This window comes from Drosophila miranda, chromosome XR (assembly GCF_003369915.1).
Source record: "Drosophila miranda strain MSH22 chromosome XR, D.miranda_PacBio2.1, whole genome shotgun sequence".
Classification (NCBI taxonomy): Eukaryota; Metazoa; Arthropoda; class Insecta; order Diptera; family Drosophilidae; genus Drosophila; species Drosophila miranda.
Window position 1 is genome coordinate 4,571,200 of NC_046674.1, and position 25,370 is coordinate 4,596,569.

A 25,370-nucleotide genomic window follows, 5' to 3' on the forward strand; every position below is an offset into this window, starting at 1 on the left:
CACAACGACGGGGACGACGACTCCTTACGCTCTGCTTTGCCTTTTGCTCCTTTTCAAATGGAAATTTAGGTCACTTTCCATCGTTCCTATTTCCTTTCTCTCGGCTGCTGCTGCTCCAAGATTTATGCTGCCTCCTCTCTGGGGCTTCTTTTTGGGCAAGTTTATTCAGGTCCCTGCCCCTCGCCTAAATCTCTCCCTCTCTCTGTGTTTGTCAATTGTAAAAGATTTCATGAATGATTTCACTTCTATTTGACTTTCGTTTTTCTTTGCATTGTCCTTTGCCCAGGCTACCGCTCCAGCTACTGCCTTATCCTTTGCTCCTTTTGTACTTCCGTACTATTTTCTACCTTTCTGAACAAACAGATTCGAAAAGGGGGGGGCAGGGCGGGGCATGGGGGCACCAAATCTGAAACGGAATGAAGCCCCGAGAGCCACTTGGAGCAGAAGTCAAGTTCCTGATTAGCATTTAGTAGGTCAGCTGTCACAGGAGCAGGGGGGGGGGAGGAAAAAACATCGATTGAGGAAAAGCAGACAGAAAAGCCGGGAAAACTTTGATGGCGCACGCAATTTTCGGTTTATGCTTAACTAAATCGTATTATTTTTGCATTAACAAGAGAGCGGCACAAAACTTGACAAAGTTGTGTCTGTGCCCCTGCCCCTGCCCCTGCCCCAATTGAAGGCTTTTCTCCGCATAAATTTTTCATGGGAATCCGGCAGCTGTCTCTGCATCCTGCAGGATGTGGCAACGCTTTATGGCCAAAAGATTGTTGCTTTATTAACTGAAACGAAATGAAACGAAAGGTTTAATTCGCTTTCCCCTCGACGAACATACGGAGGATATTCTTTTATGGCCGCGATAAAAAGTTTAGGATCCCCGTACATTTACGATAGACAGATAGATAGAAGAGTACAGACTGGAACCTACTTTTGGGAGGCCATGGAGGAGCACCTACTCTCATCATCATTAACCATCCTACCGCTGCATGGATGGATGGATGGATGGATCCTTTAGGGGTCTCATCATCATCATTAACCCTCGTTTAAGCAATTAGTTATAGCCACCGAAATTCACTCTTCAGTGTCGGAGGACACTTTTAACTTTCGACGACGCATGCCACAGGCATGGGGGGAGGGGGGGTCCTGCTCCAGTGCGCTGCTTGAGCCATAAAAAACTTTTGCATCTGCGATTAGAAGAGTCCCTCTTAAAGCCCCTGACTAGTTTATGGTTCTTGGGGGGGTTTTTTTCCTTGTGTTTTTCTTACATTTTTCTTCCTGTGGCATGGAAATCCTTGCCAATTAGAATGCTGCCCTGCCTCGGCGCATAAATTGTTGGCCTCTGTGGCGGCAGTGTCAAATAATTTAACCTAATTTGACACTTCAAATGTGCGGCGGGGCCCAGGCCCTGGCTGCTCCTCTTGTCTGCTGCTCTGTCCCTTATCCTAATTTAAGTGTTTGTTGCCATACATTTCTCTGCGTGTTGGGTCGTTATGTCTGTTTAATATACAAAGGCCATGTCCCACAAAAACGGGAGGACATAGGATGGAGCCTCCTAATTCCTAATTCCCTGTTCCCTGTTGTTCCTCTGTTCCTCCGTGTGTGGCAGCTGTGTAATTGTTGTTCCCTGGACATTCCTGCCCTGCCCCACTTAAGTATTTATTTTATTAATTTTTGTGGCTCCTATTCACACAGATTAACCTACCAGCGGGTGGCGCTGAAGGAGATCCGGCTGCAGGAGGAGGAGGGGGCACCCTTCACGGCCATCCGCGAGGCCTCGCTGCTGAAAGAACTGAAGCACAGCAACATCGTGACACTGCACGACATCGTGCACACCCGTGAGACGCTGACCTTTGTCTTTGAGTATGTGGTAAGTATCTTTGTTGTTGCCAGACCCATGCCCATGCCCATGCCCCTATTGACACGCCTTTCGGTCTCGCCTGCAGAACACGGATCTATCGCAATACATGGAGAAACATCCGGGCGGTCTGGACCATCGCAATGTGCGCCTGTTCCTCTTCCAGCTGCTGCGCGGTCTCTCCTACTGCCACAAGCGTCGTGTCCTCCATCGCGACGTGAAGCCGCAGAATCTGCTAATCAGCGACTGCGGCGAACTGAAGCTTGCCGACTTTGGCCTGGCCAGGGCCAAAAGTGTACCCAGTCACACATATTCGCATGAGGTGGTCACGCTCTGGTATCGTCCACCAGGTGGGTTTTTCCATACCAAAACCAGGAGAGAAGAGGATGAAAGCCAGGGCAAGGGTCACTGGCAGCTTATGGCTTAGAATCAGCATTGTATGAGGGATGTTTCAGCTGCAGGAAGCGCTCCTAGAAGCAGTATAAGATAGAGGAAAGCATGTCCCCTAGCATCAACCTAGAAGTGCCCTGTTGAAGTCGAAAGAAGTTCCTTAGAAACTAACTGTATCTCATGGCCATCCTTGAAAGAATTCCTTGAATTCCTTCTGCTAAAGGAAGTTCTTCAGAGGGAAAGAAGGGTTCCCAGTGTGTCAGTGTCAGATGCTGAGACCCATTGGCTCTTGAGCTCCTGTTCGATGTACCCCCGAGCTGATATTGTGGGTGGGGTGGGGGCCCACCAGTTCCCTGGAAAGCCCTTCCGCCATTCCCACGCTAATTGTGCATTCAGTGGGGCTCCACCCCGCAATTAAAATTAATCCCCTGGCTTCCGGCACACACCAAAAAGGATTTCCATGTATGCCATTTCTATCCACGAAAAAGGCAAACCCTCGTCATATATCCCCAAACAATCTGTAGTTCAGAGAATGAGGACTCAAAATCCAAATCGCATTAAGTTTTTTGCTTGTTTTTTTTGTTGTTTTTTGTTTTTTGTGTGCAGTCGACACTAAAAGCTCTCTGGCTCTCAGCTCTCGGGGAAATGGCAGCCATTAATTGGCGCCACGAACGCCATTCAGGCTGAAAACTGTTCATTTAGGAGCTGGCAGGCATCAGGCAGCAGGCAGCCAGGACTTGAGTTGGATTAAACTAATGCCAGGACTAAGCATACCCTAACGCCTACCCCCTGCCGCCTACCGCCTACCGCCACCCTATCTTTTGCTGACAAAGGGTAAACAATTCAGATTTTTCCATCAATTTGCCAGAGCTAAATGGAAAACTAATGGGGAAAAGCCAAACAGAGAGAGCGAAAGAGAGAGAGCCCCCAGAGAAATAAAGTTAATTTTTTCTAATATGCAATTCCACTGCCGCTGGCAGGCCAGGCCAAGCCAAGCCATGGCAACATCATCATCATCCTTGTGGGGGATCTGGGGGGCATGCGGCATCCTGAAGCATGTTAAACAAATTTAATCTGCACTTCTTGGCAGCGGCTGAAAGGAGAGCGCAGAAAAGGAGTAGCAAAATGCACAGGATGTGCTCGCCGGGAAAGCAGGGAGCGGATGTGGTGTGTTGTCGGCACCTGTCTATCTGTGTGTGTGTGTGTGTGTGTGTGGAAACTTTGTTAGCTGCTGGTCAAAAAGATAAGCATAAAGGTTGCCCCGGACAACCAGAACAGGACACACCTCCTGCACACCTCATGTACACCTCCTCCTTTCTGTATATAAAATTGCAATTTATTTTCACCCACAAACGGAGAAAAAGAGACACAGAGAGACAGATAGAGAGAGAGATAGTGGAAAGAAACTGCATTTACTTAGGAAAGTTTTCATGTTTCATGTTTCGTGTTCTCTGTGTATCCTGCAGATGTCCTGTTGGGCAGCACCGAGTACTCAACATCACTGGACATGTGGGGCGTCGGCTGCATCTTCGTGGAGATGGTGACTGGGATGCCAACATTCCCCGGCATACGTGATACCTACGATCAGTTGGACAAGATATTCAAATTGCTGGGCACCCCCACCGAGGAGACGTGGACGGGGGTAACCCATTTCCCGGGGTACAAGCCCCACAAGCTGGGTAAGTAATCGACCGACCATTCCACAGCCAATTGATTGCAACTAATTTGATGTGTATTCTCTGTATAGGCTTCTATCGGCCAAGGAAACTGGGTCACAATTTCCCACGACTGTACGACATCATCGAGGGCGAAACGATAGCGAACGCCTTCCTGCAGCTGAATCCAGAGGAGCGGATCGGCGCCGATGATGCACTGCTGCATCCCTACTTTGCGCAGTTGCCAAAGAAACTCTACGAATTGCCAGACGGTACGACCAACACCACCAGCAGATACCAACAGATTGAATTAAGGGGCCTTAAATATTTACAACATTTGCCGCCGGAACGAGCCAATGAGCCAATGAGTGAACGAGTAAACGAGTGAACGAGGAGCAACTTTGTCGCATTGTCTGTGTGGCCGGTCGGCAAGAAAACCAATTAACAGAAGCACTAGTACGATACTACGACCAAAAAGAGAGGAAAATGTTTGCTTAAAGTTTGTCACCACTCCCCCCTCCCTTTTGAGATTGAATGGAGGGGTCCTTCTCCTTCAATGGTAGGCTGCTTCTGCTGCTGCTGTTGCTGCTGCTGAAGAAGTAGTCATTCTTTTGGGGGGACAACTCATTTAAGTTTCGCGACAATTTGTTTGCCTTTTCTCAGTGCTCCCTTTCAGCAGGGGCTGGGCCAGGGGCCGGGGCAGGGGCAGGGGCAGGAATGTTTTCTGAGGTATAGTTAACAGTAATTGCATTTCCCAGTTTTAATTTGTATCCCAAGTGGTGGCAAAACTTTGCTTTCCCAACAAGTTGGAGGAAAAACCGACTGAATGGAAACGTATAGAAATTGGTAGCCAGAATATCCACAAGTAAACCTAATTAGAAGACTTTTTCGAGGAATATAAATCTCAGACAGTCCATCTATGGGATCTATAGGCAATTAGCAATCTGGAATATGGAATCCAAATCGATTTCGATGCGCCCCCAAAAGGCACTCAATGCAATCTGCAGTAAATAAAATTTACATTCACTTCCGACAGCCAGGATACTCGGGTATTCATTAGGAAGACCCGCCCATTCGCTTTCTCTGGGCGAAAGAACATTTTGTAAATGGAAACAGTTTCAAGGAAGAGTAAAGGAGCCCCCGAAAGCCAACCAACAAACAAACATCAACTTGTGGACTATGCAATTTGGCAAATGAAATGCAATCCAATGGTAGGGCCACTCCAGAGTGCAGTCCAGTGGTTGCAGTGTCCAAAAATAAAAGAAAAAAAAACACTAGGATAAAATGAATGAAGTGCAAATTCCCCTCCCAATCGAGGGCACAGCTTAAAGGGTGCTTAAAATGCGATTAACGCGTGATTTGTTTAGACAACCCCTGGCCCCTGGCCCCAGGACCCTGAACACCAAAACACAAACTAAACCCCGAAACCCATTTTTTCCATGTTCCATTTACCGGTTTTTCCGTGATTTATACAGAGGGGATAGAATGGCTGTGCAGTATGCTAATTTCTGTCTAAATCACAGTCGGGACCCGCGAGGGGAAAAACTTCCCTAATGAGGGGAGGGTGGAAAGTAGGGTTCTGGTCTGGTCTGGTCTGGTCAGTAAATTGGGGTTTGGGGCTATGCCGACAGATAGAATCAATTAAAATGCAACTAATGCGCTTCATTTATCATGGCCATGCGAAAAGGTCAACATACCCCGTGTGAGGTTTTTGCGGTCTTCCAGAGAGGGTATCAGCCGCAGCAGCGGGGTGTAGCAGTGGCAGGGGCTCGTTCTGTGTGTGTGTGTGTGTGTGTTTGTGTGTAACCATATCATGTGACTGGGGGGGCGGGCTTGGGGCAAATGCAATTTTGCAAAAGGCAATTTTAATTGCCGCATGCGCTCCATCGTCGATGGCGGCCCGGCCGTAAATTAAATCATGTCATGGCCAGGAGGTCGTTCAGGATGTTGTCGTAACTTCAATATTTTTAATTACAATTATTATTATTTTTATACCCGGTACTCGAATGGTTTTTAGGGAAATATGTATTCGTTTTGTGGTGCAATGGTGCACCCAGAAGGAAGCGTCTCCGATCCCATAAGGACCAGTCGATATAGCCATGTCGCTCTCTCTCTGTCCATCTGTCGGTTCGTCCGTCTCCAGACTGGTGGGATTTCCCACCCAAAAAGTACGACAATCTGTGCAATCCACAGCTTTGAAGATACGATAAAGACGTAAACACTGAATCATAAGAGAATCTGAGAATCGGACTGACAGACATTTAATGCGCCGATTTTTTGGATCAGTTTGGATCATTATTATAGCCAGAAAGAACAAATGACCAAGCTATGTCTCTATCTCACTCTCACTCTTATTCTCTGTCTCGCTCTTAATCGTGCAGTGGCGGAGGGGAGCGAGAGAGAGAGAGGGACAACAGATTTGTATCTGCTTAATATTCGAATAAAATAGTTGGAAATAGATGGAAAGCAAAGGGGATTAATGAAGTGCCAGAATAACCTTTAGAACATGTTTTTGCCCATCTCTAATGACAAGTTCGAGAAAAATTATAAAAGATCGCGAAGAGATCCTTTGGTGATCAGCGATACCAAATAGACAGAGAGAGAGAGAGAAAAATGCTGGAACTTACGTATAATTACTTATAGAATATATATTGTATTATTATTTTTGTATTAATTGGTTCTCTCTCTGTCTCACTCTCTACAGAAACCTCAATATTCACCGTGGAAGGCGTGCAGCTGTACACGGAGCCAAATCGACAGAATAAATGAAAATTAAAGCAAGTCCTCTCTGTGGATGGCGTACGTTTCTATTGTTAGGGGATCCTAAAGCATAATCCTCGTAAAAACCCGAGCCCCAAATGAAATATATATACCCAGAGCCCCCCAATCAACCTCCTGGACTAGGCACAAGACATCAGTAAATCAATCGTATCAATCAACCTATCAACCAATCACTTCAGACAGCCATATAACCGACGAAGGAGTGTTCCAGTTGCAGACCTATATTTTTGTTTGTACTATAATTCTATGATACTTTCTAGTTATTAGTTCCATTCGAAAGCGAGTGAGTGTAGCGCGGAGCGGAGCGGAGAGAGTACTCTTCCAGTACGCAGATACAATTTCAGATACACCTAGATACACAGCAGATAGAGCGGATACAGCGGATACAGCGGCCAGCCAGTGGCATTTTATGTTCAGTCAAATTGTAAAATTTAGTTTAGATTTCTTGTATTTTAAGCAGACCATCGTGTCCCGTCCCGATCCGATCCCTTCTCAAACCCGCGGCCTTGTCAATAAGGATACTCAATTTAGTCAGTGCGCAGAGATATGTGCGTTTCGTGTTTAATTTGCGTGAAATGATATGTGAATGTGCGTGTACCCATATCCTACCCATATATTTTGCTCTTTAGTTTTTAGTATATTTTTGAGGGGAGGAATCGCCCTAATCGAGTGCAATCCACACAAAAATTGATGGATTGCTCGCTCAGTGCAAAAGTGGCATCAATTTTCACGCAATTTGTTCAGCGAAGCGATCCATCAAGCACTAAAAAAGAACAACATTATTTCTGATATGATTTCTCTCACAAGTCCTTTAGTTGGTTCCGCATATTTGCAGTACTATATAGTTTTTGTAATGCTTCTTTGTCAATCAAATAAAATGGGGGGTGTTCGCCGCGCTGTTTAAGTGATAATTTTATAATTATTAAATGAATTTATGTAAAAACAAATAAATTTAAATCATTTATACCATTTAATTTGTTGCATCTTTTATATTTGATTATTGTTTATTAATTGATTCTTTTCTGTACTTTTTAAGTTCCTAAATTAGTGATATACTCCATCCATTTAGGCGAATGAATGTAGTGTGTCGAGAGGCGATTCGAGTCGAGTCCCGAGTGAGCGACGAGCGAGGAGACCCCCAGGAGGGAGGCTGATTGATTGAATCATAAACATTTTCGAGGCAAACGTAAGCGAACGAACGAATACTAGATAAACAATTAAATTTAGCAAAGAAGCGAAAATAGTAGAGTGAAATTTTTAGCAATCGACCGAAGGAAAGTACGAGTAAATTCGACATTAAATAGCCATCAAATCAAATCAAATCAACTAAACACTAAACACTAAAGTAACCTAACCAAATACGAGTATTTTACATAGAGTTTGTAGCGCAAGAATCGCAACCAATGAATCCAAAATCCAGAATCCATTAATCCATTACCATATTTCTAAGAAACGTTACGTACGATATAGGACCCGACGCCGATGAGAGGACGCCCGCTGATTACGGCGGGTCGCGGCGATTTTAAATGAATGAAATGAAGAGCTAACAAAATGTGCAAATTTGAAATCAAAGACACTTGAGACGGTTTTGAAACAACAAGTAAATGAATCAAAAACGATTTGAGTATAGAGCAACTAAAGCGTAGAACAAAATATATTATGAATATCTATCTCAAATAGATATACATACGTATACATATACATAGATTTATCTATCGGAACGTAAGGACGAGCACATTTGAGTCGTATGCAATCAAATTGCTGAGATGAGATGAGAAGAGAAGAGATGAAAATTACTGATGAAGGTTTTATGAAAGGCAAAAGCCCGCAGCCCCCAAGCAAAGAACGAGAAACTTTGTGGGGGCTTCAAATGGTACATGCAGGCCATTGCTAGACTTTTGGCAGGCAGTGTGCCATGATCAACGCGCGCGTTTTCGTAGCGATACCAGATTATATTTTGTAGCAAAAGTAAAAAAAAAAAAATTAAACTAAAACAAAAACAAAAACAAAGAGAAAACAAAAAGAAAAACCAAAACAAAAAAATATTTCAAATGAATAAACTTTTTCTGTGATTTATGAAAAAAGTATGCAAAGACAGACACAGACACAGACAGACAGATAGACACAGACACAGACATAGACAGAAAGCACACAAAAAAACACTCCAGCATGAAGATAAACTAAACAGAAACTAAAACTAAAATGAAAATGAAAATGAAAATTAGGCACTTTAGAGAGAAAACAAAACTCAAGTAGTAGATGCTGGCGCAAAGCGAAAATTGTTTAGAATTATTTGCTAGCCAGAGAAACAAAGAAAAGTACATTAAAATGAACCGAAATTTGCACACACTCAAAATTAATGAATGCCAAAAAGCATTGGGAAAAGTTGTTCGAGAGGTAAACACTGGATTCCGTTCTATATATTTTTGGGTTTCCTGCGAATTTTCACCCATAAAAATTGAGCAGGGGCAGATAGAGATACAGAGTAACAGTAACAGAAACAGATACAGATAAAGAGAGATGAAAGATGAAAGATGAAAGAACAGAGGTAGTGACATTGTAACGAAGCATGGCAACGCACTTTTTGCACTTTTTCCCATCCCGAAGGTTACGTCCATAGTTTGTAAGCCAATGGCCAATGGAAACAACAAATCGAATCGAACGAATATGAATCAAACGAAGATTGAACTGGTTTTCGTTTCTATTTTGCAATCTAACGGATACACGTATCGATGCTTTTTCGAGGCATTTTTCTCTAATTGAATCAATCCTTTTGCACAACATTCGCGAAAAAAAACCAAAAAAAAAAAAAACCCCAAGAACAGATTAAACGACAATTTAAATAAGAGAAACAGAAACCGAAACAGAAACCGAAACAGAAAGAAACTAAGCTAATCCCTAAACGTAATCGAAATGGTACATAAACTAAGAATGTTTTTAGCTGAACGTGTCTAGTGGTATTCTATCTATATATAGTATATATTGTCCCCCTACCCTATACCCTATAGACAGACATAGCGATAGAGTTAGAGATCGAGAGCGAGCCCTGGGAGGAGGAGCCAGAGAAGGAGGAACGAAAGGTAAAATCTATTTGGAACGGGGAGATACGTGTACGAGATTGAAAGATCCACATAGAGGGATACGAATGAGATAACTTAAATATTTTTAATGCATTGAATTTGTCGTAAATATTTAATGTACCTTTGTTAAAAACAAAATAAATCTATTAACACAAATCAAGTAAAGCAAATTATGAATAGATGGAGCATGCAATTTTTTTTGTGTAGTTATAGGGTTAATCACGGGTACAACTCACCCCGCACCCAAACTTCCCCCCAGCGACCCGCCCACGCCCACGCCCACGCCCCCTCCCAAACCCCATTCCTCCCCCCGAGCAGAGTGTGGAGAAATTTTGTAAATATTTGTAGTTGATTTCTAAGTAGCGAAACGATTGTATGGGCTAAATACTCGTAATATTGAGAATCGGATACGGAATACAGAATATTGAATGTTTATGATTTACGATCTACCATGCAAAATGGATGGCAACTAAATACAATTTGAATAAGTTCAACCTGTACAATAATTTAATATTAAATACAAATAAAAATGGCAAAAGCCAGCGAAAAATAATCTAGAGCGCACCATAGTATTATTAGATGGCGTCTGTCCCACTTTGGATGGATCTCAGATGACGGCATGATGAATGCCTGGTCCTTCACCCATAAATAACAATCTAAGCTAATAATTTCTGATGACTGAAAATGTTGGCATGCTCTGAAATTAACCCCGTCTCCCGCCAATTGAAATGCTTTAGTGAATGACGACGGTTCGGTTGTTGGGGGAGGCGAAGGCGAAACCGGGGGTGGAGCGCCCCAGCATCATCATCCCAGCCCCAAAAGCAGACCCAAAAGCATTAATTATGTAAATGACACAACTCTTTTTTTACTTTTGGGGGCCTTGCAAATGGCAAACAATATATTGTATGTACATGAGGCTTTTTTCTCTATGGGCTGGCTGCCTCCCGATTGCGTCATTCGTCTTGGCTGTAACTGGAAAGAGATGAGCTTGGGGCCCAGTCTTGAGCTTGGGGTCCGTCTCTGTGCAGCGTATCTGCCGGCAATCATCTCTGCACGATTCCGCAACAGATGGCCGGGCGAAAGGTTCCTGAAGCATCAATTGGCCAACCTTCAGAAACCTATAGCCGTTCGTCATGGCATTATAATTTAGCAATAACTAAAAAAACAGTGACACAATGCGGAACACAGGCAGCGCAAAAGGTAACTCTGCACTTCGTGAACAAGCTGTAAAATCAAATGTAAAAAGTGCATTGCATTCAGTCACATCCATATTCATGCGACTCGTGAGGTTTTTTTGAACAAACGATGCCGTCTAAGGCCAGAATCCATATAAATAAGGCTATAAATAGACGGACATCAAAGGGGGAAATACAGCGACCGCTGCAGAGGCTACGTACGAACGTGGACGGACGGGACGGACTGCAGGCATTCCCTCACATCGGATTACTCATAGCAAAACCCTTTCTTATCGGCCAGCAGTCCGTAGTTGGCCATGAGCAAACATTTGCATATGGATCGGATCGGAACGGAACGGATCGGACTGCAGGTTGAGGCAGGTTTACAGCAAGTGTCAATGAACAAGCTTTGCATATCATTCACAAGTGTGTGATTAATATGGAAAACAACACACTACTACAGCGATGATGAGGTAATGGAATTCCCAATTGAGAAGCCAGAGATTAAGGTTCCTACAAAGTAAAGAAGACAATCCCTCCCCACTTCTTCGAATACTCAATCAATTATTATCAGCTGACGATCACCACTCAATCACCATATAACAGAACTATTTTGCATGCCTCTCCCGTGCTAAGTAGTCACACGAGTGATTGACAGCCAGCCCCCTCCCCCTGCCCCCGCAAAGAAACCAAAAGCCCGAGGGGGTTTTTCGCCAGTCTTCGAGACGGACAGACATGTAAACAAAGCAAGACAATCCCCTCCAAACACAGCAAAAGAAGCCCAGGTCCGATCTTCTCTTGATCTCTCGGAAGCTTCGCTGAGAAAAAGCTCGCGTGGGTCAGCCGACCCACAGCCGAGTGTGGTGTGGCGGCTCTTTCGTGCTTGCTCGTTTAATTGTCTCGCGAATCTTGCCCGGAACGGACGTGCTCGTGCTCGTGCTCGTTGGTTCGTTCTTCAGTTCGTTCGGTTTTGCATGCACCCAAGGCTAGGTGCCGAATCTTGTGTATGACTGATTGATTGACAGACGTACAATCAATCAACACGTATATTCGATCAAAGTGATATTATGATGCGGCCCCAATTAGAAGCGATGGCCATCGCCTTCGCCTGCCTCTTGGCGGCGATCTGTGCTTGCGACGGCTCCTCTCTGGTGGAGCCACCTACGACCCAAGCGCCTCCAACACTGTCGCCAGCCCATGTGCGGTCGCGCCTGCGCACCAACTTCCGAGTGCGTTACACTTTCTGACTCTTCAGAAATTTTAAAATTAGTTTCGGCTGGTTTTGGGCAGCAAGTCTCGTTTGGCTCCAGCAAGTTCAATGCGCTGGCCTCGTGTGTTTGCCTTTGTCCGGGGTTTTTTTTATCGCTTTTTTTCTTGCCCAAGTGACTGACTCTTCCCCTCTGTCCTTCTGCCTTTAGGCCAGCCCCGTGAGTGGCACAACGACTCCGCCCCGCTGCGAGTACAAGGAGCTGATGACGAATTTGCACGATCGAGTGGGCATCTTGGCGACCTTGGACGAGGACCAGCGCCATCGCCTGGAAGTCATCGATAAGAAGTGAGTAGACTTTCGGCCCCCAGCTCTCTGGCCCGAACAGGTTTATCGATGGGCACGTAATGAAATATTTTTGGGAAAAAAACCGGTAAAACAAAACAGCAAGAAACAACATCGTCTATTGGAAACGTCGGACTATCATCTTCTTTTATTGTTTCGTTGTCAATCCACCGAATCCGAATCCGACACCCAAATGCGATTTATTTGGCAGAACAATGCTTCAACAAGCAATCTTTAATGATGCTCAAGTGAGATGGTAGCAATTATCCATGAATGAAGCAATGCCCCAAAAACATCTGCTGCCCAGAAATTGCTGGCCATTAAATTGTTGTATGTTCATAATATCTTTTATTTTTTGCTGAAATTTCTGCGAGATTTCGCACTGCCGCCGCCAGCCCCCCAGACACCAGAGTGTTTATAATTCGGTCATGTTTGAACAGCACTCGCTGTGCCGCCGCCTGTTTTGTTAATATATTTAAGGCTTTTGTGTCTATAATTGTGGCTCTTATTTACGATTGGTTTTCGATGGAAAGAAGCAAATGCCAAGTTCTTTCCTTTGCTTTGCTGTTTTCTTGATAAACGAGCGGAATATTTAAAAGCGAAAGAGAATGTTGTACACAAAGACTGACTGAAATAGAGAGACTTACTTAGAACAGCTTCTGTGGCGATTAGAGGTCATCAAATGCGGTCACAAAGATTGTGCGAGTGGGAGCAGTGGTATTGATTGTTGTGCTTTGTTGTCAGCTGTCAAATTCTAATCTTGTAAACTCATTGTTTTGCTATTCGCAGACTGGATCAGCTGGTGGACAGCAATGCCGCTCGCATGGAGTCCCTGAAGGCCCAGCAGCTGAACTTCCAGCAGCGTCTGGACAGCTTCGAGCACATCCAGCGGCTCTCGCGCAGCACCCTGGACGAACTAAAAGGTGAAACAGACTTGACCCTGGGTCCCCGAAGAGTTAGGGAGTTGAAGCAAAAGCTAAGAAATCGCAGAAAGATGAAGGGTAATCCTGCATGCTGACCTCGATGTTGTGCGGCGAATGTGCTTGGTGTTGTGCTAACTCTGTGCTATCCGCAAGGAAACCCCTCTCTAACGCTCCTCTCTTTACCGCAGATCTGTCGCGTGTTGTTCGGGCTGCTCCCCAGCAGGATGCTCCGTTCCCAAACTCGAGTTTCGGTAATAATAATGATTTCAGTGTTACGGATCGCTTGGACGCCTTGGCCACGCTGCTCACCTCCACGGCTTTGAGTGTGAGGGGTGTGCAGGAGGATGTCCTCAAGCTGACTCAAGCAATCAAGTAAGCAAAGAATAATGAATAATGCACATCTTCCATGGGTATAACCAGAGATCCCATTCCCCTTCTCTATTAGCCGCCAGCGTCGCCTGTCGCATCGCAGGGTTGCACCCAACCTCATCGGGCAACCAGGAGCTGCTCCCTTCCCCGCCTATCCCCGTTTGAGTCCGCCCACCAGCTGCCTGCAGTACTATCTGTCGGTGCAGGGCATACTGAAGCTGCAGCTCACCCCCGAGTCGGAGTCCTTCTACGTGGCCTGTGACGGGGACTGGACCGTGATCCTCAACCGGAGCTCCGACGAGATCAACTTCGAGCGGGGCTGGCTGGACTACAAGGATGGCTTCGGCAATCTGGCCGGGGACTTCTTCATTGGCCTGAACAAACTGCACGCCCTGACCTCTTCGGCCATCCACGAGCTGCGGATCGTGTTCGAGGACTTCGAGGGGCATGTGGCCTATGCGGGCTACTCCACATTCGCCATCGGCAGCGAGAAGGAGCTGTACCCGTTGAGCTTGCTGGGCCCGTTCCAGGCGGATTTGAGTCCCTCGGCAGGGGACTCCCTGTCCTACCACGCCGGGGCCAAGTTCAGCACCGTCGACAGCGACAACGACAACTGCGTTGACTGCAACTGCGCGCAGAAGCACAAGGGTGCCGGCTGGTTCAACAACTGCGGCACCAGCAACATCATGGGGCAGTACCACCAGCAGAACTATGCCAAGGCCGGCGAATCGGGTGTCTTCTGGGACACCTTCCAGGGCAAGGACTACTCGCTGAAAAGGGTCCGCATGATGATACGCCCCATCGGCGAGGAGGAGGCCCGGCGCTAAGCCATGATACTCTCTGTTCCGCTATGTGTTGTATTGGAACTGCCATTTTTCGTGTAAATCAGGGATCCCCAAGCCAAGAACCCGCTACAGCCTCCATCGTCGATGAGTGTTCGCTTTCTTATGCATTTTAACCCTAGCCTAGCTTTATTCCCGAACTTGTGCGTGTACTCGTATGTGTAATATTTATGGAAAATTACTTAATACCTAGATAATACAGTAATGTTATGTGTATCCATTATATCGAGAGTACTGCCTAGACCGGAGCGGAGCTCTCTCCACACGTATGTACGTCATGCGGCACCGGAGATGTTTACTAATCGGTCGACTTGTCTAACATGCGATGCCTCCAGCATGCAATGATAGACTATATAAACGGGGCAGCTCTGGAGGGGCTGCTAGTCGTTCGTGCGTTTTCCGTGGAGTAATCTAAACATGGTCAAGACAAGCTTTTGCCTAGTGCCCCTCTTCTGCCAGCTATGGGGTCTTCATGCCGCGCTGCTGGACTCCCTAGTGAGTCAGAGCAACATCTATTACCTGGGGCCCTCGTCGGAGCTGCCCTTGCAGAGCGTGGACCAGGTGGCAACGGTGGACTCGGTCAAGCTGATTGTCCACGGCTACTTGGCCTCGCGGTCGCACGGCTCCATACTACCCCTGAGGAATGGTGAGGTCTAGCCGGCTGTTTCAGCCTTTAATGCCACTGCTAACGCTGCCCAATCCCCAAGCGTACAGCTCCCAGGGCTATGAGAATATCCTGGTGGCTGACTGGTCGCCTGCCGCCAGTCTGGACTATCCAACCTCGCGATTTGCCGTGGGAAAGGTGTCCCTGGCCCTGGCCAAGGAACTGCAGAGGTTCCTCCTCCGACACAGCATACCCACCGCTGCTGTCCATGTGGTGGGACACAGCTTGGGAGCTCACATAGCTGGCCGCATTGGCCACTACTTTAATGGAACTCTGGGAAGGGTTACGGGTCTCGATCCTGCGCTCCCCCTGTTTACCCAGCGCTCCGTTGACAGTCTTCGCTCGAATGCAGCTCAGTTTGTTGATGTTATTCATACGGATTACCCGCTTTTCGGCGACATAAGACCCCGTGGAACTGTGGACTTTTATCCCAACTTTGGATTCGCCCCGCAGCCGGGCTGTGAGGACGTGGACTTAATTGCTGCCAGTAAGCTCCTTCGCGAAGCTTGTAAGCGACTTCTCCCTGTCCGTTTTTACCGATTCATCTTTCCCCTACCTCCCAGACAGCTGCAGTCATAATAGAGCTGTGATGTTCTACGCGGAGTCCATAGGAATGCCCCACAACTTTCCAGCTATTCCCTGCAGTTTGAAGGCCATCAAGAGTCGTCATGTGGATAGTTGCCTGCGGGAGGCTAGGTCGAGGCCAAGTCAGAGCGGAACGGCATCTGAAAATATGGTTGATTCTGAGGGGGTTTTCATGGGAGAACAGGTTAGCCGCAGGTGAGACAATTAACGGAAATTTCAGTACAAATTTTCAAAGTACATTTTCTTACAGCGCCACCTCCTATTTTTTCTTGGCTACTAACGGAGCGCCACCTTACGGCAAAGGAATAAACTCAAAGTTTGCAAAAAAGAGACGCTAGGCGGCGTCTTCAGCCCACTTTCATATTTAAAGTGGAATAGTAACAGCTTATATAGCTTTTTAGAATTATTTCAAAATAAATTCTGCCTTCGGTACAGAGAAAACCAGTATCTTAATGATATGCAAATCCCAATCTTTGGATGGCTATATCTCAGACAAATAGGGCCAGATCGCTGCAAGACCCATTCGTCCAGGATCGTGGAGATCCAGACTGTCGATCGGCATCAAAATCTCGACTTCGAAAATGAGGTCGATTTTGGGCAAATTCAATGATGGTTACATGATTTCTTGCGTAAATCGTGAGGACATGGATGTCCCTTTTTCCGGTGCCAATCGGTTGGCAGGACTCTCCCGGTCACGAAAAGGCATGCCACGCCCCGATCGGCCCATAAATAGTCGAGATATAGCGTGCAAAAGAAACCAGTATTTTAATGGTGTGGAAATCAGAATCTTTGGAAGGCTATATCTCAGACAAATAGGGCCAGATCGGTGCAGGCCCCACTCGCCCAGGATCGTGGAGATCCAGACTGTCGATCGGCATCAAAATCTCGACTTCGAAAATGAGGCCGATTTTGGGCAAATTCAATGATGGTTACATGATTTCTTGCGTAAATCGTGAGGACATGGATGTCCCTTTTTCCGGTGCCAATCGGTTGGCAGGACTCTCCCGGTCACGAAAAGGCATGCCACGCCCCGATCGGCCCATAAATAGTCGAGATATAGCGTGCAAAAGAAACCAGTATTTTAATGGTGTGGAAATCAGAATCTTTGGAAGGCTATATCTCAGACAAATAGGGCCAGATCGGTGCAGGACCCACTCGCCCAGGATCGTGGAGATCCAGACTGTCGATCGGCATCAAAATCTCGACCACGAAAATGAGGTCGATTTTGGGCAAATTCAATGATTACATCATGATTTCTTGCGAAAATCGTGAGGACATGGATGTCCCTTTTTCCGGTGCCAATCGGTTGGCAGGACTCTCCCGGTCTCGAAAAGGCATGCCACGCCCCGATCGGCCCATAAATAGTCGAGATATAGCGTGCAAAAGAAACCAGTATTTTAATGGTGTGGAAATCAGAATCTTTGGAAGGCTATATCTCAGACAAATAGGGCCAGATCGGTGCAGGCCCCACTCGCCCAGGATCGTGGAGATCCAGACTGTCGATCGGCATCAAAATCTCGACCACGAAAATGAGGTCGATTTTGGGCAAATTCAATGATTACATCATGATTTCTTGCGAAAATCGTGAGGACATGGATGTCCCTTTTTCCGGTGCCAATCGGTTGGCAGGACTCTCTCGGTCACGAAAAGGCATGCCACGCCCCGATCGGCCCATAAATAGTCGAGATATAGCGTGCAAAAGAAACCAGTATTTTAATGGTGTGGAAATCAGAATCTTTGGAAGGCTATATCTCAGACAAATAGGGCCAGATCGGTGCAGGCCCCACTCGCCCAGGATCGTGGAGATCCAGACTGTCGATCGGCATCAAAATCTCGACTTCGAAAATGAGGCCGATTTTTGGCAAATTCAATGATGGTTACATCATGATTTCTTGCGAAAATCGTGAGGACATGGATGTCCCTTTTTCCGGTGCCAATCGGTTGGCAGGACTCTCCCGATCACGAAAAGACATGCCACGCCCCGATCGGCAAGTAAATAGTCGAGATATAGCGTGCAAAAGAAACCAGTATTTTATTGGTGTGAAAATCAGAATCTTTGCAAGGCTATATCTCAGACAAATAGGGCCAGATCGGTGCAGGACCCACTCGCCCAGGATCGTGGAGATCCAGACTGTCGATCGGCATCAAAATCTCGACTTCGAAAATTAGGCCGATTTTTGGCAAATTCAATGATGGTTACATCATGATTTCTTGCGAAAATCGTGAGGACATGGATGTCCCTTTTTCCGGTGCCAATCGGTTGGCAGGACTCTCCCGATCACAAAAAGGCATGCCATGCCCCGATCCGCAAATGTTTTTATTCCGATACATCCGTCTCTCTCTGTTTCATTTTTGACACCAACACCACTCGTTTTGTGCCGCTACCCTCCACCGGAGGGCGCACACTGCACGCTTATAAGTGTGTGGGAGAGATAGAGAGAGAATGAGCCAGCGCGAGAATAAGGGTTGCGTAGCCCCTGCAATTGAATTTGTTCCTCTTGGCTATAATAGTGATGCCGATTAGACTCGGCAATCTGATTGATATGGTAAATTTCTTTGACTTTGCTTTGGGTTTTCTTGTACCTTAAAATTTGTGAATGCCACAGATTTTCGTACAAATACACTTGTAACAGTATGATATCACAAGAGGCTGGATACAGGAAACGAAATCGCTTTAAAAAGGCATTATCCTTATTGTCCTTGACGTCAATCTTGGTTTAAGCGATCAGGGATATTCTCTCGATCCAATGGAGTCGGAAGTATGAATGAGTGGGGAAAATATCTTTGATCCTTAATAAGGAATCCATCGGAATGTGCCCCTTTAGAAAAAAAACACTATTTGAATTATTCTCCCAGCCACAAGATCGGGGCGCTATCAACGAATCCCAGGATCATGAGGAACCGGAGTGTGGACCGCTCTCATGGAGTCCTTATCAAGGAATTTTACCCCAGTCATACATATATACAGCTGAAATGCAAAGAAAGATTTTGACACCATTTGACAACCCATAAATATGTGTGTGTGCATTTTACCTATCTTCACAGCTCGACCCTAAAGTTTGTCTAGCTCTTTCCGTTCTGTTTATTCAGCTACTTTTGCTTTTATTATTCACTTTGAAAATTTTTAAATTCAGATTACATGCGTTTGTTGGGTACATACAATTCGTATATTGATTTCTGGATATATTAATATATATATTTGTTGATTAAGCCTGGGCTAAGGGGCGCTTGTTCTTGAATCTTGTGGATGGGGAGTGCTCCCAAATGTTAGGCCTTGCCGGCCGTGGATCCTCCTGCTTACTTGGCTAAAACACAGATTAACACGTTTACTTGAATGCTGTTGGCATTGCACTGGCGTACATAATGTCGTACTATATGTAATAAATACGTATTTATTTAGATTAATTTGATAAACTAAACACACACATTTCAATTACACCACAATTATCTAGAATTTCCACAATCGCTGGCCCGGCCCACACAGGTGCCTGCTGCCGCCGTCTCTTGGAGGTTAAAGTACAACAATTAGTTAAATGTTAAGTGCAATAATTATAGTTGAAAATTGAATTCCGTATTATACATGGTTGGGCCTAGATACCCATCGAATGATCGAATGGTCTTTCCTTCTGTCTGTATGTCTTAATCGTAATCTCAATCTCAATCTGCTGTGAGCTGCTCTACTCTTCTCTTCTGGTTTTCTGGTAGTGCAAAAATGTAGAAAAATGTTGTGGCCATTTGAGTTTTCTCTGTGCGTTTGCTTCTTCTTTGGGTGTCGTCGATCCATCGATCTATCGATCCGTTGTCCCCGTTCTTTAACATTAATTATGAATATGCCGGAGGTTCGTTTCACAATTTTTGTAAAAAAAAAATACATTTCATGTTCGTCTTTCACATCGTTTGCTTCGCTTTCCCTACACATTTAGCTATGCTAAATCATTATTGTTTTTCTTCTTCATCGAGTTCTGATATATGTATTTCAAATTGCATTCATGTTCCAGACTGTTGTTACCAGTGTTACTACTGTGGGGTGTGTGTGTGTGTGTGTCTGTGTGTGCTTTCAAAGTCGAAATTGTTTTTGGGTGGTGTGTGTGTGTGTGTGTGTGTGAACAACCGGTTAGTAACTTTTGCAACGTGCTTTTATACATAATATTCAAATCCTGGTCCATCTGCGGTTATCAATTTGTAAAGTACTTGCTTGAGAGATATAGATATAAAGATACATATATGTAGATAGAGAGATAGAGAGACACGTATCCGTTATTTATCTGACTGACTTATCGTATTCTACACTGTACATTATCCTGTCCTCCTGCCCTTCCTACTCCCCCTCGACTCGATCATCAACTTACAATAACGCACAGACACCAAAAAGAGAGTATGCTTCAAAAATGCTTTGGGTTTACAGATTAGTTTCGGGATTCGCTTAAGCAAGATCTATAAGGTATTTTGGTTTCCATTTCTTCCATTTTCCACTCTTACACGCTATCATTTCATCATGTATGTTGTTTGTATGTGTGTAGAACCAAAGAAAAGATAACAAAAGTGAAGGATGAGTAAACAGAAAATCGTTCGATTTGATTCGATTTATAACTGAGCAGGCATTTTGTTTTTTATTTTTACGCATAATTTAAATTAAATACTCCAAAAATTATAAACTTAGTGATTCTGGTTTTGATTTACTTTTAAAGCTTACATATTTTATGTTACATTTGTGGAACATAATGTGCAAATACGATTTGCATTGCATTTCCATCAATAGAAACTAAAATTAAACTTAGATTACTTTCACGAAGTTTCCTGCACTCGAGTGCAGGTGCCTCATTACACAATGAAGATCTAGTCTAAAGCAAAATTATTACAACTAAATCTAAACTTGACAACTAAGGACTAAAAGTACAGTTACACTCGTAAAATAGTTGTATGCCTTCTGCGCGAATAATACGAAATACGACAAAAAAAAATGTAAATTGCTTTTTGATTTCTGAGTAGCCGTTCATTGCAAATAAGTTTAAAAATGCACACAATGTTAATACAAAAAAAAAAAGAAATCGAAGGTATTCTTGAGCATATAATACTTTGCGTTTCATACACAAACAAAAACACAAAATCGGACAACATAAAACAGAAACGGTGAAAGCCGAGCGCCGAGTGCCGAGCGCGGAACGCGGAACGCCAATGAACGCAGATGAATGACAAAATAAATAAATTAAAATTACTACTCGTACAAATTAGGATTTTTTGAGTATGTGAGCAAAACGAATTCATTAAACAGACGGAGAAAACAAGTGCGAGGCAAATGCTCACTTGGGTGGGGGCATGGGCATGCCTTCGCATTCGCATTCGGCTTCGCCCAAAAACACATTACAATATCATTTTCTTCTTATACTTTCGTTTGTTTTGCTTTGCTTCATTTGGAATCTAACACTGCTGCTGCTACTGCTGCTGCTGCTGCTTTATCTCTCTTTCTCTCTTGTTGTTTCTCACTTGTTTTTGGTTTGCAGAGGATTGGAGAGCATGAAAATCAAATCGTTTTGCTGTTGCAAGATCTTGTTCAGCATATCGCGCCAGTCAGCATAGCGCTCCTGCGTTGAGGCCTGACACACGACTGTGACCTCGGGGATTTTGTTGGGATCCGTTGACTTGATTTGAAAGCGACAATCGCCCAATTCCTTCATTTGCATGTGATTGAGCTGTGAGCAAGGAGAAAGACTATAAGTTCGATGTTCTTTGGGTCTAAAAAACCACTGGCATACCTGTATATGCGATCGGTATTTGAATGTGGGGCTGGAGTACTGATTCTTTGCCTTCTCAATGTCCGCAAAGATGATTATCTGCTGGAAAAGGAAAACTTGCAGCTCTCGATGCTTCTGTCCGGCATCCACCAGACAATTGAGTGGCCCCTGCATCAGGAGACTGCCCTGAGCAGTGATCTCTCCATCGAAGTCCTGCAGGCTGCGCAGCACCACCATCATGTCGTTCACTGTCTTCACAACGACCTTCATATGCTGATAGGCCTCCTGCAGCATGGGCACCTCCTTGTAGAGCCCGGCGGCCTCCGTGGCCTTGATGATCTCCTTGATCAACAGCTCGTATTTGGTAATGCGTTGCACTGGCTTGATGATCAGGTTGCTTAGCTGCAGAGAAAATGGATTGTGAGGGACAGATAGCCATAGACAGATCTCCGACAGATTCACTTACATCCAAGCGATGTCCCAGCTTCTGGCGTATGCAATCGAAATACTGATAGTGTGCGCTGACTATATACTCGGACAGGGGCTTGTTGCTGCAGTACGTGTAATACAGGGCGAACTTTGTGGCCGAACGCTTGACCAGTGGGCCCAGATCCGCTGGCGACTTCTGGCAGTTACGCAGGGCCCTCAAAAAGAAGCTGAAACGAAAGGGAATACCATTAAGATATGCCTCCTCTTTGGGTTCTTTCAGTTACTTACTCTCTGTGCCACTCGTAAATGTCCTTGATGTTGTTGAAAACCAGTTTCATTTTGCCACCCTTGAGGTCCTCTGGCATGGGTATATTACTGTTCGGGTTGTTGATCTCAGACATATAGCTAAGGTAAGGGACACATCATATTATACACAATATATCCACATGCATACCAGATTTCTGCACTCACCCGTTGACAATCTCCTGGAGATCCTGCACGTACGACTCTTCGGTGGACACCAACTCGGCAAATACGCACTGTCGCTTCTTTAGAGCCGCTGCCTTGTCGCTGACAGCACTGTGGCTCTGTGGATGGGATGGAAAACAGCCGGTTACTTCTGACCTTAAGAGTTACGCTCTTACGCTCGACCCGCCACTCACCTCTTCATTGTTATCGGTGCCGCCATGGGAGCGTCCATGTCCATTGGTGCTGGCATTCTCGCCGCCTCCCACATCCACACGGCTGTTGGACTCGTGTTGTTCCTGCGAGGGCGAGGGCAAACACACATGGGGGCACATGGGGTAAAAGTTTGTTAGATCTGGCCCTCTAGTTCTGGCTGCTCCAGCTGATGGTCAAACACTTACCGTTCTCTCCCTGACAATTTGTTCAATTTCCGATAGTGGATTGCCATCCATTTTGCCGCTGTTGGCCTGCAAGTGGAGCAAGAGAAAAGGGAAAACTCAATGATGGTCTCGGCTCAAATACATAATGAAAAACTTTCAGGAGTTCCAGCCCCCCCCAGGAGTTGCTCCTCTGTGTTTGACTTGCAATAGAGCAACGATTATTGCATTAAAACCCTCCAGGCGGCTAATTGAAAAACTTTTCCCACTCAAATGGATATAGTATCTGCGCTGAACAGGTAAACTTTGAAAGACAAACAATCCAGCGAAAATAATAGAAAAAAGGGGCCAAAATTGAATAAACGGTGATGTGAATCGTCCGAAACTGGTTTAATCCCTGACCCGCTGCCCCGCTGCCTCCCTGCCCCACTGCCGCTGCAGTTGCATTTCTCTGGCGCATCTCTGGGCGAATGGATTCCCCACAATGTTTTCACTTGTTTTCAAATTAACAGCAGAACAAAATAAAGTACGCAACAATTGTGGGAAATGCCCCCTCACACACACACACACACACACACACACACACACACACACGGGTCCGATGGCTGGTGGTTTTATCATTTTGTGGCAATTTTCAAAATAAATATTCGCATTTGATTGCATGTTTAGCTCGTATTTGAATCACTCGCGTTATTTTCGGCTTGTGTGTGTTTTTTTTTGTTTTCAGAGCTCTAATTAATTTCAGTTATTCTTGTTGCCGTGTTTTGTTTTTGTTGCACAAATAACGAAACAGCCTTGTACTATGGAGAATTGTTGGGCAAAAAACTAAACTAACAAATGGCATCCGAATGTGGTTTTCGGTGCAAATAGTGCCAGCCAAAAGGCGATGAAGAGTGGCAGGCAGGCAGTTGGTTCGCTGGTAAGCCACAGATAAAATTGTGTAACCATTCCGAGTGTTTTTCCCGGCTCGTGGTTGCTGCTGCTTCTGCTTCTAATTCCCTTTCTGTTTTCTTTACCCCGTACTCTTCCCAGAGAGAGGGTATTCTGGTAATAGCCACAGTTCCATAGCCAAGTCGCAGGACACTTGGAATTTTGCCCTTCTGTCCCTCAGAACCATGAATTCCTAGAATCAGATGCGAATGCGAATGCCAATCCCAATATCTATGCTTTCATCAAAATCTTTCCCTACTTCAGGCCTCAGTCCTAGTTGCCATGTTTCCCCCGTCTGCTATGCTTTCATGGGAGGAAAAACACTTCACCTTCCAAGTCCTACTTCATATTAGCCATATTCTAGAGCTCGATCAATCGTGTAGCTGCTCCAAGAAAGATCTTTATCTGTCCGTAAGTGTATCTAAAGCTGCTGTCACTGAACATGTTTTTCTTTCATTCTTTCTTTCTTGTGTGTTTTTCTAAGAGCTTTAAGCGATAAGATTGGTAACTGGCACTGCCACTGGCACTTGGGCACTTGTGCACTCGCTTTGGCTGTCAGCTGTTTTGTGGCCCGAAGTTTGTCATCAGGGAACGGGGGGAGGGAGGCACTGCCTGCTACCGAATGATACACAATGGTGGTAATGGCTATTGCAACACTCGGAATGCACTCAAAATAATAGTAATAATAATAATAATAATAGTAATGCTACATAGTATGCACTGGCTTACAAATAAACGAAAAAAGCAGCTCATGATGGCACACGTGAATGCTTAAAATTCGCGTCACAAATTGAGTTGTATTTTTTTTCTTTTTTCTCTGTTGGCTCGTTTTGGGGGAAATTGTCTTTCAATGGGGAGTGTTGTATGCTTTATAAGGATGTCGTCCGCTCTGCGTTCAAATCACGACGACGACGGCGACGCATTTTGGCAAAGCGAGGAGAGAATCTTGGAAGGCGACAACGACGACGACGACGAGGACTGAGCGCCAAGGGAACCACCGAGCGACTGAAAAGCAGAACGCTGAGTGGGACTGCACGGAACGGCCTAATAGTTTCGCCTGTTGCCATCATGTTTTACATGTGTGTATATATGTGGGTGCCACAAGCACACACACACACACACAGGCAGAGGCACTGTGATATCTGTGATATCAAAAGAAACTCTCAATCAACGCTAGGCTAACAATTTCGTCGCACAAGTCACTTGAGGAAAAGCGTTGAAATAATTGTTGCTATATATCGAAAAGAATATGAGTGAATCTCTGTATATATTTAGAGAGGTAGAAAGAGAGCCTGGTTGGGAACAAGGTATAATGGAAAGAAGGTAAGGAAGGGGCGTTGCTACTTCTGTTTTTCCAAGGGTTTCCACTTATCGAAGAGGGAGTATATATGACGTATGATATACAAGGTATATAAAGAAAGTGTAGGAGTGTGGAAGATGGCGCTAAGATCAAGGTATATTCACTAGAAGGTAGGGCACTGCCTGCTTTCCTTCTTTGTGTGGTTTTTGCCCCCCTTGAGAGGTGGGCAGGCCCCACCTTAGGCGTTATATACCCTGCATGAGACTTTC

General features: G+C 45.1%; 4 protein-coding genes across 16 annotated transcripts in view; 3 read left to right on the forward strand and 1 right to left on the reverse strand.

Annotated features, from left to right (window-relative positions):
- Positions 1 to 9,521, forward strand: part of LOC108151898 (cyclin-dependent kinase 14) — a 111,104-nt gene extending 101,583 nt beyond the window's left edge. For all 7 annotated transcript variants that reach the window (XM_017280802.2, XM_017280805.2, XM_017280806.2 and 4 more), the window contains 5 exons: positions 1,690 to 1,864; positions 1,941 to 2,202; positions 3,709 to 3,921; positions 3,990 to 4,169; positions 6,602 to 9,521. In XM_017280802.2, the coding sequence (XP_017136291.2) occupies positions 1,690 to 1,864; positions 1,941 to 2,202; positions 3,709 to 3,921; positions 3,990 to 4,169; positions 6,602 to 6,666 (895 nt within the window). In that variant the 3' untranslated portion in view covers positions 6,667 to 9,521. The remainder of the gene's footprint in view (positions 1 to 1,689; positions 1,865 to 1,940; positions 2,203 to 3,708; positions 3,922 to 3,989; positions 4,170 to 6,601) is intronic.
- A 2,296-nt stretch (positions 9,522 to 11,817) lies between these two features.
- On the forward strand, positions 11,818 to 14,835 carry LOC108151630 (microfibril-associated glycoprotein 4). 2 transcript variants are annotated; one of them, XM_017280333.2, is made up of 5 exons: positions 11,818 to 12,162; positions 12,352 to 12,488; positions 13,275 to 13,486; positions 13,597 to 13,780; positions 13,854 to 14,835. In XM_017280333.2, the coding sequence occupies exons 1-5, from the start codon at positions 12,001 to 12,003 to the stop codon at positions 14,602 to 14,604; spliced, it is 1,446 nt and encodes a 481-aa protein (XP_017135822.1). In that variant the 5' UTR covers positions 11,818 to 12,000; the 3' UTR covers positions 14,605 to 14,835. The 2 variants fall into 2 exon arrangements, with proteins under 2 accessions (XP_017135822.1, XP_017135823.1); XM_017280334.2 differs by having other exon boundaries at positions 11,819 to 12,162; positions 13,275 to 13,408.
- An 86-nt stretch (positions 14,836 to 14,921) lies between these two features.
- LOC108151631 (lipase member I) lies at positions 14,922 to 16,303 on the forward strand. 2 transcript variants are annotated; one of them, XM_017280335.2, is made up of 4 exons: positions 14,922 to 15,265; positions 15,327 to 15,791; positions 15,847 to 16,063; positions 16,119 to 16,303. In XM_017280335.2, exons 1-4 carry the CDS (start codon positions 15,037 to 15,039, stop codon positions 16,204 to 16,206), a joined length of 999 nt encoding a protein of 332 aa, XP_017135824.1. In that variant the 5' UTR covers positions 14,922 to 15,036; the 3' UTR covers positions 16,207 to 16,303. The 2 variants fall into 2 exon arrangements, with proteins under 2 accessions (XP_017135824.1, XP_033242555.1); XM_033386664.1 differs by having other exon boundaries at positions 15,327 to 15,770.
- Positions 16,304 to 18,944: 2,641 nt separating this feature from the next.
- The window catches only part of LOC108151629 (triple functional domain protein), a 45,609-nt gene continuing 39,183 nt past the window's right edge, over positions 18,945 to 25,370 (reverse strand). For 4 of the 5 annotated variants that reach the window (XM_017280328.2, XM_033386660.1, XM_017280329.2 and 1 more), the window contains 7 exons: positions 22,896 to 22,961; positions 22,692 to 22,793; positions 22,501 to 22,616; positions 22,318 to 22,434; positions 22,067 to 22,256; positions 21,622 to 22,002; positions 18,945 to 21,558 (listed from right to left, as the gene is read on the reverse strand). In XM_017280328.2, the coding sequence (XP_017135817.1) occupies positions 21,349 to 21,558; positions 21,622 to 22,002; positions 22,067 to 22,256; positions 22,318 to 22,434; positions 22,501 to 22,616; positions 22,692 to 22,793; positions 22,896 to 22,961 (1,182 nt within the window). In that variant the 3' untranslated portion in view covers positions 18,945 to 21,348. Of the gene's footprint in view, positions 21,559 to 21,621; positions 22,003 to 22,066; positions 22,257 to 22,317; positions 22,435 to 22,500; positions 22,617 to 22,691; positions 22,794 to 22,895; positions 22,962 to 24,530; positions 24,742 to 25,370 lie in introns of those variants that run through there. The other variant, XM_017280332.2, reaches the window with a different exon arrangement.

Excerpts from the sequence above, each read along its gene's own strand:
- LOC108151630 (XM_017280333.2), top strand. The coding sequence starts at position 12,001 with ATGATGCGGCCCCAATTAGAAGCGATGGCCATCGCCTTCGCCTGCCTC. Across the intron at positions 12,163-12,351 it reads GCCTGCGCACCAACTTCCGA|GCCAGCCCCGTGAGTGGCAC; the intron begins GTGCGTTACACT and ends TTCTGCCTTTAG. Across the intron at positions 12,489-13,274 it reads CTGGAAGTCATCGATAAGAA|ACTGGATCAGCTGGTGGACA; the intron begins GTGAGTAGACTT and ends TGCTATTCGCAG.
- LOC108151631 (XM_017280335.2), top strand. The coding sequence starts at position 15,037 with ATGGTCAAGACAAGCTTTTGCCTAGTGCCCCTCTTCTGCCAGCTATGG. Across the intron at positions 15,266-15,326 it reads CATACTACCCCTGAGGAATG|CGTACAGCTCCCAGGGCTAT; the intron begins GTGAGGTCTAGC and ends CCAATCCCCAAG. Across the intron at positions 15,792-15,846 it reads TAAGCTCCTTCGCGAAGCTT|ACAGCTGCAGTCATAATAGA; the intron begins GTAAGCGACTTC and ends CCTACCTCCCAG.